Source organism: Anser anser (assembly GCF_964211835.1).
Source record: "Anser anser genome assembly, chromosome: 10".
NCBI classification, from domain to species: Eukaryota; Metazoa; Chordata; class Aves; order Anseriformes; family Anatidae; genus Anser; species Anser anser.
Window position 1 is genome coordinate 19,581,352 of NC_139730.1, and position 15,924 is coordinate 19,597,275.

The 15,924-nt window shown below is 34.1% G+C and overlaps 1 protein-coding gene across 12 annotated transcripts in view; it reads left to right on the forward strand.

Annotated features, from left to right (window-relative positions):
• The window catches only part of WDR72 (WD repeat domain 72), a 122,699-nt gene that overhangs the window by 41,702 nt on the left and 65,073 nt on the right, over window positions 1-15,924 (forward strand). For all 12 annotated transcript variants that reach the window (XM_083850463.1, XM_083850469.1, XM_083850468.1 and 9 more), the window contains one exon: window positions 14,604-15,424. In XM_083850463.1, the coding sequence (XP_083706589.1) occupies window positions 14,604-15,424 (821 nt within the window). The remainder of the gene's footprint in view (window positions 1-14,603; window positions 15,425-15,924) is intronic.

Here is a 15,924-nt window from a genome sequence, read left to right on the forward strand (position 1 = left end):
TTTGACCTTTTACTAGCCTTAGTCTGATTTCTAAAGTTCTTTTTGATCCCATTTACTGAAAAGTCTTATTAGAGCATAATCCTGCTGAGCATGTTGTGGGGCAGATGGTGTGCTAGTTGGCCATTGACACAGAATCTGATCTCACCATTGCTTTATTAAAAGGAATAGCTTCTTCTAGTATCTTTAAAGAGAAATAACAAAGTTACAAGCATCTTTGAAGCATAATTTTGGCCATACATTTTAAATCAAAAATTGCTTGGGTTTAAAGTAGCTGGAAAGGAAATGTGCTGCTCGTGGAATATAGGAAAGTAGTTTTTGGCAGATTATAAACTATGCAGTTTAATGTGCTTTAAGGATTATTGTGATTTTAAATTGGAAGCAATGTCACAATAGTTGACAGTGGAGTTATAATAATTTATAGCACTTCTTGAATAGGCATGTGTCTCAGCTACTCTGAATCTGCAATAAAATATTCCATTTACATTTTTAAACTTTGCTCCTTAGTTATCTTGTTCTAACAAAAACTCTTTGAGAGTATATTATTGATGGCTCTTGGACTTTCCTATGACTGTCAAAATACCTTTTTTTCTTTCACCTTCTCATTTTTTGTCTTTGTAGTCATGTTATGTTAGTCTAGTTCCTTAACAAATGGAGGTCTGTACTTAGGAAAACTGCTCTTCATTCAACTAAAATCTGCTATCCATTGCATCCAGCATTTCTCCCCACTTCTGTCCCCATTAGAGAAGACTCTGTAGATTCCTGTGGGAGACACTGGAAACTAAATGTATAGGGTGTAGCCAAACCTGGGAAGATAATGACAATGGAGTTCCACTTAATGGTTTTCCAGAAACCCGATGTGGTCTGCACAAAGGGAGCATGCCACCCTGTGGCTTTTTATACCCGACACTTTTTTTTATGAAGTTCAAATAAAGGCTTCTTATGAGTTCCACCACTTTTCTTATTTCTTATTCTGGATTTTTTTCATCTTTTTCTTCCAAATGTTTTGTGTTGACTCTTTTGGAACATTGTGGCTTAGCATCTTTAAATAATTTCCTGAAATCCACTTTCCATGAAACTAGTGGAAGTTCTGTGGATATCAGTGGGTTCAACACTTCATGCGGTATTATTAGGTATATAATGATGACACAGATCAAACTATCATGAAAATTGCAGGTTCTCAAAAGTCTTTATCAAAACGCATATAAACAATCACTATTTCATTATTAATTTGCTTCTTCAGCAAATTGTGTAATAGAAAGTTAATGTGTTAAATTATTGATAAGACTCTGATTTTGTGTGTGTATATAAATCAACTTTAGCCTGTTTAAGAATTCAGTTTCAGAAGACTTATGAAACGGAAAAAGTGAGGAGGCTCTTCTGTCCTTGTCAATATTACACTTGTAAGCAAATCTTATTTTGTACAATGATCAACATGAAGATCACAAGCAAGATTCAGTATTTTTTATTACATTGTTTTGTCATTAAATGTTACATTTAAGACAAAATAACATCTGCAAGACTGCAAGACAATGGTCTTTCTTCATACTAAGAAGAAAAATATTCTCACATAGCATTCCAGCTTCAAAGGCTTTCTTTCAAAACATTTGTCATCATGTAAATCACAGATACAAAAGCAGAATGCTTTGATTTCATGGTGTTTTGACCATTTTAATTCTGTTATTGTGCTGCACGTGCCAGTGGGAGTACCAATAACAGATGAGTGTGACAAATGCAGTTAACACAAGATCCATATTAATGTTGTCAAATACCCTTGATGTATTTAAACAGATTTTAATTATTTTCCATGTCAAAAGACCTGAAATATATAGTTTAATAGTTCTTCAAGAAAGCTTTACTTAATATGTGAATGTAAAACCTCTCATAAAAATGAAACTTTTATATTGGCCTTAGTCATTGACATAGGGTATTCATCAAGTCGGCAATTTGTGTGGCAAAGTGCCATTTGAATAGTGTATTGTTAGAATACTTATGGTCCACTTGACAAGGGCTCTTGCTGTAAATAGTGCAATTTGACTCCAGCTGTTAAAGAGTGGCTTTGACAGCAGCCAAATAGAATGGAGATGCTTTACTGCACCGCAGAAAAATCAATATTGGGTTCTTGTTCGTAGTAACCTGTTTTTTCTTTTTTCTCCCCCCCCCCCCATTTTTTTCCCAGATTTACACAAGACCACATAGAGTTCATTTGTGGAGGTTTAAATATTTTTAAGTGTCTGCTTTGTTTTCAGATTAATATTAGCGATAAATGATGCATGTGTTTAAAAAGAATAATAATCAGAAAGTATTTTGTGGATGTATGTAAGCAATGTGGTAACACAGCGTTATTTCAACTCCAGCTTATGTGGATGAGTATTAGGATGTGGGTGCATAAGTTATGTAACTAATGACAGTCTTTCCTTCCTCTGTATCTCTTTTCCTTTTTTGTACTGCTTCTGTGCTATCGTGTTGTTGTTTTTTGTTTTAAAAAAAGCAGATTTCTTTGTTGTTCTTCCTGTAACAACCCCCACAGATGTTGACAATCTGTAGTGCCATTGTAGATTTTCCTGAAGCATAGTCTTGCTGGTGCTGAACAGTTTTCCAGCAGTATTCAGTGACACAAGGTTGCTATGATACCTGGCCAGTAGCAATAGGTATTGAATCACTGGTCTTAATTACAATAGACTACATACTAGATTGTGTGCTCATGGTGTTTGTATGGAACTAGCTCTCATCATACCTATATTTGATATCAAAGCTGTGTAAAAAGCTGTTTTTTAAATATGCATACATATATTAATACTTCGATACGTGATATGAAGATTTAATTGATGTACAAGCTAGATGTTTGGGAATTGTTTCCTCGATGTTTCACAAATATTTTATATTAGAAAATTTCCCAGGTTTTCAGTTTAAATAATTTAGATGTAAATCTGTGTTTACCACGCTTTTATATTTTTAGTGCACTTTTAATGTGATTAGAGCTTCCTCTAGATAAAGATGTTGGAGGAAGAAGAGCTTCTAAAATTTGTAATTGCTAAACTAAATGATCAGTGTTGGTCCTTGGTTTTTTGAATTATACTACTAAAGAGCTAGACTAGGAAAGAGAAATTTTTAATGTTCTCTTCATATCTGTGTAGGTAAGATGAGCAAGATGATGAGGGGATAAAATATATTTATCTACATATGAGCATTTATGGGAATTTTTATTGTTTTATATATTTCACTTGACTATTTCTTTAAATGTTGATCTTTGAGCACTGACCTATAACACAGTGTTAAAGAATGGTGCAGAAAGTCAAAATATTGAAGTGTACAAGATCTGTAAAAAGTAATTTGATTTATGTAATTATTAGAATTAAGTATAACTGGAGTAGTTAATTAACAGATACTATGGCACTCTTAAAATGCATTTAAAACATTTTACCTAATATTTGTACTAAAGAACTCCTTATTCACTTAATAGCATACATATTTTACTCTTATCAAAATATATGTATGATGCCTCTGAAACAGAGGTATTTCCTCTGTAGGAAAGTCAAGTTCATATTTTTTTATAATTGCTTAAAACGGAAGAAATACACAATAAAATGTACAGAAGTAATAAAAACCCTACTTTGTGTTGTAATATTGTACAGAAGCAAAATGCAAATAAGTAGACTGTGGGACAACAGCAGAAATTTCTTTTTGTAAGATAATGGATGCAATTGAAAATTGTTATTGGAAAACTGGAAAATAACTACAAATTAAATCTTACCAATGGGGAAACTGATAGAATAATGGAAATGAGTTCAAAGCACAAATACCAAACAATACTTTTCAAATATGAAATCAGAAGTGGTACCATAAAGCACGGTACATTAGAGTCCTTTTATTTATTTTGTTTTGTGATATTTAGAGCGGTACTATACAGTTACAAATTTTGATCATTTGTAAGAAACGGACTACTAAGGCCAAATCCAAATGGAAAGAATGTTTCTCTTTAAAGTTGGTAACCTTTTTATCATTCTGCCAATGTATTTCTTTTTTTGTATAGGGATTGGTGTTCTGAAACTGTATTTAGTAGTATATTATTTAAATGTAGTAGTAAAATGAGAAAAGAAACAAAGATTTATATATAGATTTCCCATAACCCAGATGCAACGTACTTCAGTACCACATTTCTTGAGAAAGACACAATTATGTATTTTGTCAAGGGACCAATGTGGCAACATAACTACAGTGAAGGAGTCACTTTGGAGTTATGACATTAAATAGGTGACAGTCAAAGGGCATCATGATCCTGAGAGAGGTTGATAGCTTGGACCCCATGCTGGCTTTGCTGAAAGTTACTGAAGTTTTCTGAATTCATCAACCAAATCAAGAATTTGTTGATTTTAGTGTTTTCTCCATTGATTACCTCGAAAAGAAACGAAAGGCTGCCATCGTGATATTGTAACTTATTTTACTCTTACAAATGTGGATAGTAAGCAACACAGGTTGACTAAAATCTGTGAATAATCTTTAAAGTTTTGTTTCAAAAAAGTCACAGTACTTATATACTTCTCTGTATTTTCTCTGGTATTATACTGAAGGTGGCTGACTTAATATGTTCGTTTTCTTTGTCTAGAAAACTAATTGGACCCTGTGTTAAAGCTACAGAAGTTCTATAAGGTCCTACTAGAAACAGTTCAATATCCGTAGTTCTTGTAAAGTATTTCACACTGAAGGACCATTTACTGAAGCTAAGCTAGCCATTGCTGTCTTCATCCTTCTCATCTTTCCATGTACCTCAGTTGCCATGCTATAATTCCCTTCTCTATCCCTTGGAAACCGTAGCAAATTTTTTTTTTTGGGGTGGGGTTTATGTCATGTTTTCAGTTTCTACCCTATTGAAGTGCTGTTCCCTATATTATTCTCCATTGATGATTGTTTCTTTTAGTTCTGTATGTAAAGTCCTATACAGTTTTAAATCTTTTATTTTACCTTTATCTCTAGAAATATCCCTTTAGAAGCCCCTAAGATGTAACTTCATCTGTAGATTGGCCTAGTTTTTCCTTGTAAGTGCTTTACCTTATAATTCTGAAATTATAGCAAATTAAATCATCTTTGTAACCTTTATGTTTTGACATTGCACAATAGAGTTCTTGAGGATTATTCACAATTCATGACAGGAATGGTGGAGTCTTTGCATTTGTGGCAACAAATATTTTCTGTTTTAAACATTAGATTCCTGGCTTTTTAAGTATAGTTTGATTAGTGTTATTTTAGTGAAGAAAAGTACCAACAGGCGTTCAGATCTGTGCTGAGGTGTGTCCCTACACCCATTCAAAACAGAGTGGTAGCTTTGTCAGAAATACATTGGCAGCTTAAATGAAATTATGGAACTAGGACATGCAGCGCTTGCAAAATTGTTTCTTCTGAAACCAACACCCAAATTTACTTTGCAAAAGAAAGACTTATCTGCCAGCATTCTTCTAAAAACATTAAATCTCTTGCTTCTGTTAAATAAAACAGAAATAAAGTACTGAACTGCAGATCAATTAAAAAACATTATCAACAACAAAGCAAAAAAACAACAACAAAACAACACCAGTGCTTACATTTCCTTCTTCTGATGTGTTTTTCCTACATGTTCTTACGTTTCCTACTCACACCTGAATTTGGTCTGCTGGTCAGGTTTGGCTCTTGCAATTAATTCTGAGAGATGAATTAGCCAACCAGATATGTCTCAACATTTTTTTGCAAATACTGTCCTCTTGGAAACCTATGCAGTGCTACTGCCTTTTGTAAGATTAAATAACTCTCAAAGAAAGGATGGCATGAAAGCTATGGGTACAGAGATATTGCTGCTGTTCTGACATATCCTAGAAAATGCCATTAATGATATACGAACTGAAGAAAGTCCAGCCTGCAGATTCATGAGTTTTTAAGGATGGCATTTTCTAGGCTAGACTACGTTATAGTATCTAAGGATTTAATCCCATAATTTCCTGTTTGCTTGTTTAGGAGAAAGTCACTTTCTTAGAATTCAATCTAGTACTTTCTATGTACTTTTAAATTATATGGATGGGTTTCTTACAATCCCATATGGGGAATGCACAATCAGAGCAGCCCAGGGCAAATGCATTATTTCAGCTGGAGTCACCAAACAGCCATGTGTTAGTAACTTAATTTTTTTTATATACGTCAGTCCTTCTTGGAACAAAGTTATATTCCCATGCTGTTAGCCTTCTTCTGTGGTCACGTTGGCAGTATCTCTTCCCAGCATTATTCTCACAGATATTTGGATGTTCATTCTTCCAGTAAATTGTTCAGTATAATAATTCCCAGATCCATGAGTCAACTCTGTACTTTGTGGATTACTGTGGCATTGTTTGTCCAGCTGATCTAGGAAAAATGACAGATTTTCCATTTTACAGATTTTCTAAGTGCTGGGTAAGGCTAAAAAAACGTTTTGGCTGTCGCGCATCTCTGAGCTCTGCGTGTTTCTAAAGTTTAATCATTTTTGGTTAGGGAATTTACTTCTACATTCAAGATAAGTTAATATGTTAAGAAGTAGACATAACATACAAATATTTAGTATATAAATTAATAAGACTTCATTTAAAAACACCTTATACTTCCCTTCTATCTAAGCTTTTCATGGTGCAGAGACTGTCTATGTAGACAGATTTTATTTTGAGGCAAATGGATCTCCAGTTCATTTGGATTTTTTCTATAATACAAATGTTACATAGGAGAGACGTTGTTAAAGGTATTAAAAAGGGTAAATGAACATGAGAAAAAGTGCTGAATGTCCACCTCAAGAGAATACTATCTCTCCTATGACTATTACTAACTGAACTGTCTGAAGTTAAGTGATAAGAATGAACTCATCATAGTAATGTTGACTCTGTATGATGCTCGCCCTATGCATAACATCAGCATTGCTTTGGGGAGGGTAGGCCTGACCTGTCTTTGCCTGCTTTGGGAGGCTATAGATACTTTTAGTGATAAATTGTTGACATGCTCCCTAAAATCAAGTGATCCTTAAGAAATAGGCAGGATAGACGTGGGAGCGTGGATGGATTGTCTGTAGGAGTTGTATTGGGTTAGAACACACATTTAGTCTACTATGTAGAGATGAAAGTGCAACTGATGACTTGAATCCTTTAGCCCTGTGCAAATTTTAAAGACCATGTGTACTTAAGATCTATTTCAATCGTATACCTATAGTCTGTAACTGTTTTTTAACCAAATGCATCTTTGCCCATAACCTAGATTGTTCATTTCAGCAGAGCAAGAGAATGAAATGAGATAGCTGCGTATTTGCAAATGACAGAGGGCTTACTGTGAGTAAGACTATTTTGAATAGTTGATTCAATTAGGATGGTGATAGAATAAAGAACTAGAAAATGTTTTAAGCCAGTATTCCTATAAAACATCCATGATGTCTTGCCAAAAGATTCAGATAAAAACTTTACCTCTTGGATTTATTTTTCTGAAAACTGAGACAGGTTTTCAGAAGAAGAAGAATATGCCATACTTTCATACAACTTAGGAAATTTTCAACAGTAAATCTTGTTAAGACTGTGTAACGCTCATTGCGTAAAGTTATGAACTTAACAATGCAGGTTTGCTGATCTGATTTAGCTCAAACAAAAAAACCTATTCAATATTATTGATGATCAATAGATTATTTTTCAATTACAAATGCATAAATATGGCAAGACCACATTTATATCTATTACCAGTTCTTCAAGCATCTCCATGGAATTTGATGCTTTCTCTTCTGATGCTGTGTGACTGAAATTTTGGTGCAGTAATTTCAAGAGTAAGTTTTTCAAATATTTAAGTTCAGGGAAATTTAGAATTAAGGTCCAAGCTCTATCTGAATGCTCTGTAGTATCTAACTATTCTAGTATTTTTCCATTTTATGATCTGTTTGAACGTGCGCTTTGTACTACACTAATTCTGACTGTTATGGTAAAAGGCTGGATTAAATTTTCTTCTTGCCCTTTAAATGAATAAAATAATTAAATTAAGCTTTCAAAATTCGAAGTAACTTTGTCATAACTAGTAAGTTAAGTTGTACCAAGCTTGTAGTTTTATCTGTAGAAGTTGAATCTGAAAAATATATTTTTCTAGTCAATAAAGAGGTGTTGTATTTGTAGTGCAGATTTAAGATGTGCTCTTTGGAATCTGAGACTTTTGTGGAACTTGGTAGCAATATTTTATGTTCATAAACCAGTTTGACACCCCAAACACAATTTCATTTATCTTTATATTCTAAGCTTTATAGAATCTGCGAAAGTGTCCATCTGTTCAGCTGAGATTGCTTCAAATAGTGAGTGGTCAGAGAGACTTAGCTGATAAAGGTCAAAGGAGCCTCTTGACCTTGTGATACTTGCTAAAGCAATTGGAGCATAGGGACTGATATACAGTTAGATATAGCTTGCTAAAGCAATCTCCACTTTAATTGGTAATGATAGCAGGAATACACAGTAAAGTCATTGCTGAAAGAAAACAAAAAGTATCCAATATAGTAATTTATTACCAGTCAGTGGGTTTCACGCACTAGGTTGTTTTACCCCTGCAGTGGTCAGAGAAAGCAAAAAGGTACTCTAACACTTAACTGGAAATGGATGCCCTGCTGCTATCAGAGATGCATGGTGGTCAAATGATTGCCTGTGCCATTAGCTTGGTAATGTTTTCTCTATTGTAAACTCAGCTCCCCATGTTCTTCCTGTGCATCAGCTGCAGATTGAAGGCTTTCTTGTTTGTCTTCTATTTGTGCTGCCAATCATCAAGCTGCTGTCCACCAAGCACATTTCAAGGAGGCAATTTTTTTACTACTATCGACTATCATCTCCAGCAGCCCAGGGCTCAGAGGATTTAGAAATGATTTTAATGCTTTAATTTACACTGTGCCAGCCATTTTGTGCATTGTTTATGTATTTGTATTTTTGAGACAATTACAAATTTCCTATTTTGCAAAACTGTTAGATTGCACCTGCAAATATGTCCCTGAAACATAATTGTTTCTTACATATATTATGTAATGTTACTATTTTCATTTAAAAGGTTAAAAAGAATGTCTAGTCAGGTAAATCCACTTACTAAGGTATTCCATATTCATATTTAAAAAACAAGCAAAACAACAACAAAGACTTGCTACCCACCATCAAGGACAAAAGTATCATGGAGAACAGAATAGAGCTGTCACTGGCAATACAAGCAGTTATTTAAGACAACTGGACGTGGTAGCCATCCTTCAGTCAAAACAGTTCTTCCAGATCCATGAACCAAAAATTTAAAACATAGGGTAGGAGTAACAGACAGATTTTTACAAACAGCTGTGAGACGTGCTTATTTTTTTATGAGCCTAGAGGCAGACCAATGATGGGACGTGATTCCAAGAAAAGTTAGGAGTTCTGAACTTCTGTTGATATCCCAGTAACTGGTATGATCAAGATGCAGAAAATTCTTCACCTGCAAAAAAATTTTAGTTGGCAAATTCTACTGCCCCACCTTCCTTTTCTTTTTGGTAGCTGAGTTTTGTCACATATTAGTTTATAAAATAATAATCCTACTTATTGTCAATGTTATTGATTGCCACAGAGGTAATGAACAGTAAACGGAAGTAAATGAAACGTGAAAGTTATTTAAAATTTCTGTTGTTTTTGTAGTGTAACTAAAGGTCAGATTACAGGAAAAGAAGTGTTAATTTCATTGAAATACATCCATAGTCTCAAACTTTTGTGCTATTTCAGAAATTATCTAAAGCAATTTAGACCATAAGAGTGGTTTTTAAAACTACATTTTTTTGCTTAATATTTGTGAAATGGTGAAGTGCGTGTACTTTTCTCACAGATTGTCTTCATTGAATACACATAAGCATACACATAAGGATGCTGGTATTTAACTGATAAACTAGATTTATTTTTAGTAAGTATATTTAATAATGGATTATTTACTCTTTAAAAGTGAAAGTCATGCTTACAAACTTTTATTATGGACTTAAATGCTGTGTTTTATTGGGTCTTTGATTAAGTGGTCTATTAAGATTATTTTAATGATTGTCAAAACAGTGAAGTTTGTCTGCTTAAAAAAAAAAAAAAACTCAGGACACTAAGAGAAAATCCCCTCCCCAGCTGCTACCACCCCCTTCCCTGGGCCTCAAATTCACCCATAGCACAGTTTAAGAATTTTAGTCTGCTTTCTCAATACTTCAGTGATGCTCACTGCCACCCCCACCCCCCCAAAAAAAAATCTAACTAAAATTTATCCTAAGAATAAGTTCTTCATTTCAGCCTAACATTTTCTAGAGCGTTTTTTTTTTTTTGGAGTGGAATCAGGAGAGAACTGATCTGTTTTAATGGACCAAAATATACTCTCACAAGAGAAAGCTTAAAGGAGCAGAATTTTAACCCCCCTGAATGTGCATAATTTAAAACAAACAAACAAAAAAAACCCTCACTGATTGGAATTGGCAGAGTGGCTCACATTTATGCTTTATATACCATAATTCATATTGCAGGCGCTTTTGTGGCTTATTATTATTCTTTGGGATAAAAAAAAAAAAGAGTACAATGGATAAAGGAAACCAAAAGTCTGTAAGAATCCCTTTTAATGGTTTTGGACACGTTTTTGTGTAGAAGTTGATACTACCCACACTGAGAACTGACCTATTTCTTCTCAGTACAGTGTTCTCTAAGTATATTTTGAGTCTGGTTTTCCTTCTAGAGTCTACCACATGATCTTGCCACTTTGTTTCTTTTATGTAAAATTAATGTCAAGACCATTCTTGTCAAATCTATTTTTAGCACAAAGCCAACAAGAGTGCATCTGGTAAAGAAAGCTGGAGTGCAGAAATAGTAGGTATACATGAGGAGCTGAAAAAATACAGGAATCCCTGCCAGCTAATGGCAGTGTGTATTTTACATGGAATATTGTTCCTAGATTAAGTTGTATCCCAGTGGAAAAATGCTTTTAGAGATGAGAAGGCAGCTAGATAAAATAACACTTGAATTGTACTTCCCATTAAAATTTTACATAGTATGTATGTCTTAAATATGTTAAAGATAACACTGATCTATTTGTGGGCTATGGTAAAGGTAGCCCCCTACCTCCCACTACTCATAGACAAGGGAAAATGTTTTCTGGGCTGCTAAGGTGGTTTTGTAAAGATTTGTAAAGAGAAAAAGAGGGAAGTAAAAGAGCAGTCTTTGAAGTTATGGGAAGGAAGGGATTCCGTGTCAGAAGAAATCCTGCAAAGTTGGCTTGTGTCTTGTCCTGGCTCAAATACCTTTAATGGCTCCCTAGATGGCCCCTAGAGAGGTCATAGTTGCCATGCATGGCATATAGCTTGCCCTTTCAAAGCCTCCTTTAATCCTTTCTTTCCTACATATAGAAAGCTGTCGTTCAACCAGAGATGATGAGTCTCTGGATATAAACTTTGGTCTGTAGCCAAGCTTCTTTAAAGCTCACAGGTGAAGGCCTCAAATGGAGCATTATCAGTGAATGCAGATTTCTCGAAGCAGCAAATGCTCTGAACTCCAATTATTAGCAGGAATGTCATCAACATGGCTGTGTTTTTGAGCAAGGGAGATCTCACCTCTTTACTGAACTTCAGCATCTAACAGGGTTTTTGTTTGGTGTGGAGAGGGGAACAAACACTATTTTACTTCAGAATTTGTTTAAATTAAGATGTGATGGTTTCAAAAGCTTTATGAGATAATTCATCAGTTTTGTTAGGAACTAGCCAATATTTTAACTGAAATGGCTGATGGTGGTATTAATTTGGTGATAATGTATAAAGACACAATAAAATAACGTGCTTCCTACCTGTCAGTTTTCAACTAAAAAAAAGGGGTGTTAGGTATATCATGATAATGAGAACATGTTTTTAGTGACAGTTTTTAGACTTCACAAAAACATGTTTTTCTATTACTAAAATTTACTTTCTTGACTGGCATAGATCTCCTTCAGAGTGAATTCTTGTTAAACTTATTCCTATTGATGCACAAAAAAGTGGTAGCACATCCAGCTAATTCTTAAAACTGAAGTGCAGTGGTGTGCCTTAGCCATTTATAGTTATTTTAGATCCATACACCTGGATAATGACAAAAAGGACAAAGATCAGCTTTTAAAATCTGGATCAAGTTACTGAAGCCATGAAAAGCTTTTTCCCTGTAATAACTTTCAGAAGTTTTTTTAAATAAATAATCTTCCTAATTGCTCAGCTAAATAATGAAAGTAGATGAACATTGGCATCTCTTTCCTGACCACTGATGTGGAATCAGAAGGTAGGCCATGCCAACAATAAAATTTAAAATTAAAAATGGTAAATCAGAAAAAGAAGCCTCTGGTCATTTAACCTGCAGAATTGAAGAAAGCCTTTGTATTATTAGATGAATCCTTTTTTTTGACATGAAAATTTGAAATTCATTGGGAGAATGTTAAGGCTTGAATGGCTTGATATTTGGGTATACACAGTACTATCAGATCAGCTAATTTGGGTTTGAAAGATCCCATGATATATGAAATTGCATCAAGCAAAAATTGTCAGGAAAAAAAAAAGTATCTTATTACAGAGACCTGTGTGTTGGCAACAGGGAGACCTCAAAGTTGGATCATGTGGTTCAGAGACAGGTCATGCTTTGTTATTGCAACTGCTGTTAGCCCACTTTTTGAAGCCAAGTTATTAAATTCTTCATATGTTCACTTAAAAATGATAATTCTGATACTTATCTGTATATAGTAAAACTTATTTTTGTAAAATACTTCTGGAATTTCAGGAGGACAGTACAGAATGTAAATAATTTAATCTACTTTTCAATAGCCATCATGAAATGCTATTCCCAGCTCTCCATTTCATACTTAGTTTTATGGGTTTCCTTCCATTTTCTGTCATCTTATGTTACAGTGAATAGCTTGTCCATATTTCTAAATAGTGTTTTATGTCTGAAGCTTTAGATGTCCACCTTCTTTCAATGGAATTAAATGCCTATGGCAGAGAGCTAAGATAACTTCGTAGATGTTTTTAGGATCAATGTCAATAAGCTTTCATATTGCCAATAAACATTTATTGTGACCTTGCACCCAGTAGCATCACCAGATGCCTCAACAGATTGACATTGTCAAAGTATTTTCTTTTGTTTGTATGGTGATTTTTCTAAAGGCTTCTAAATGCTAGTCAACCAAATATAAATGTATAGAACAGAGAAGAATGTTCAAAGCATTATAGAACAGAGAAGAATGTTCAAAGCATAAGAATGCTTTCTATTAATGTTAAAACTAGCCTATGAATTCCAGTGTTTGCATTCCATGGGATTCTCCTTATGTACCAGTAAATATTGTAATTAATGATTAAAATAATCCTAATGCTGAAAAGCAATAATATATATACATTTTATATATATATATATACATATAAAGGAAAGGGATAGAAAGATGGAAAGAAAACCTGAACAAGCCATTGTAATCTCTTATTTATGCCTTCCTATAGAGATCTTTAAGATTTTGTATTTAGAGTCTATCTTCACCTGGTGGTAACATCATTCTCTAAATAACAGAAGAGCAAATTATTTTATTATCCAAAACTAAGAAGTCAAATTACTTGTAAACATGGTTAAATTTGCACTTGTGTTATTTGTAACTAAAATATTAACAGTTTAGGAATAGTTAATTTTATAAAACTTGTTAGCAATATAAAAGGAGTTAGGTAAAAGTACTCTTGAGAAAGATGAGTTAATCAACGTTGCATTCAAATTAAATCCAGCTGTCGCCTCATTTTACTAATATTTGCTGATAGTTTCTTTTCAGATTCAGTTCATATGATCAACAGAAACAGTTCTTCATTTGCATTAGCAGAATATTTCTGGCTATCACAAAAATATCTAGAAAATCCTGTATCACCTGTGCTATGGAATATGGTGCTACGATGTCTCTTTGCAGAAGCATCACTGGGCTGAAAATTTGCTTCTCTATCTTTCTGCTTGTACATGCTTGCTTGTAAAGATGAAAAAGCTAGAATGAACACAGTGCTGAGAGTATAGGCTTGTGCAGGACAATAAAAGCATACAAGCCGTAACTGCTTGAAGAAAAGGGCAAAAGAATCAAAATGGAATTTATACTCATGTCTGTTGTTTCCCTGAAGGTAAAAGATGCTTCTTTAATAGATAGAGCAGGTTTCTGATGTCAGATGTCACCATCTCATAATTTGATTTTAACATTTGATGATCCTTCCAGTAACTTCAGAGGAGTGCCCCTTGGTAGTGAGGCACAATGATTCCTATGAAAGAAAGTAGTTCTTTTCCTGCAAACTCATCTGAAGTGTGTCTCAGACAAAATAAATAAAATTAAATTAAATCAATTTCTTCTCTACAATGAAAATTTATTAGAATATTCTTAGTTTAAAAGACTTTAGGGAATTGGGATTGCAGTATTTAAGTATATGTCCCTTTGCATATATTAAACTGTAGAAGAAAAATCTTTTTCCTAAGTAAGAAGTGAATAAATATGATTAAATTAAACTTAATGAAGTTAATGGATTTAGCCTATTCCATATGCAACTCTATGCTGATATCTATAAAATTACAAAATATTATGGATTTGTCTTTGGACGTTTAATATTTTTCTTTCAGATGATGGATAACAGCCTCATTCGACAGCCCTTTACTGTTTTACCAGTTAAGACAAAATGGAACAGTGCAAACTTTCATATTCTCTTATTTGATCTGGAAAAACTTGTGGAACTTCTGCTGTCATCTCAACTCTGTGGATTAAAGTCATCAAATTCATTCCACAACCTTGACACTACAGAAAGAGCCAAAAGTACTACTGAGAAAAGGGCACTGACATTAAAAAGAAATAAAACTGCTGGTTCCATATCAACAGTGGATGGGCAAGTAGATGCTGTTTGTGCAAACCAAGTCAGTGGGGATACTAATGCAGTTAGATCTTTGGAAGAAAGTGGCGGCATAAAGAGACAGAAAAAAATGAAGAGTTCAAGAAAGACTAGAATGCAGTCATCAGGAAACATTGATGTGGACATCGCCACAGATACAGCTAAACTGCTTTTGTCGTGTCTCTTACCCTGGGGTGTAGATAAAGAAATAGACAATCTTTGTGTAAGACACCTAGATATTTTGCGGCTCCAGTGTCCAGTTTCTTTTGGACTTGTGTCAAATGAAAATCACGTATCACTGATGTTGCCAGGATGGAAGTGCGCTGGTTGTGGTGTGCTAGAAGAACACACATTAAGTAACTTGTTTTCAAAAAGAGTGTTTGATTTATCAAACAAGTACCTTGCTGCAACTGAAGGACAAACTGAAAAGAAGGATGGACCAGTGAATAATGCTTATGGAGCAAAGGGATCAGAAACAGTTCTTTTCTTATTTAACAGAATAGCTTTAATCAACAGGATAATTAACATGCCTTCAGCAGATACAAGTGAAATTGAAAGGTAAGAACCTTTTCTTTGAGCCTTTTTTTTTTCAAAGTAGTTTGAAAGAAAAGGGAGGGGAGGAGGAGGGAATGACATGACTAATTTTTACCTTAAATATGGATACCTTAAATATGGATATATTCAGTGGAATTTGCATTCTTTCTGTAGAGTTTTTTTTTATAGGATGTATTTTGAATGAAAGAACAGGTGAAAGTTAGGTATCTTTATAGCTGATGAGTAAACTGATATAAGAAACTTTTCAACTGAACAAGAATTTGAATTATCCAACTTCACACCCTGTCTTTCCAGACAGAACTCTTTTCCTCGCTATCTTAGACTAAGGAGAATGAGGTCTCTTCAAGCACATTTGGAGACATGTATTAACGCATTTGTGCTGTTTTAACTTCCATTCCCTATAAGCAATATACTTCCTTTACAGTAGAACCCCTGCCTCCACAGATAAATAAAACACGAGAGGCAAGAAAAATCTCTACTAGTTATGTTATCTAAAGTAACAC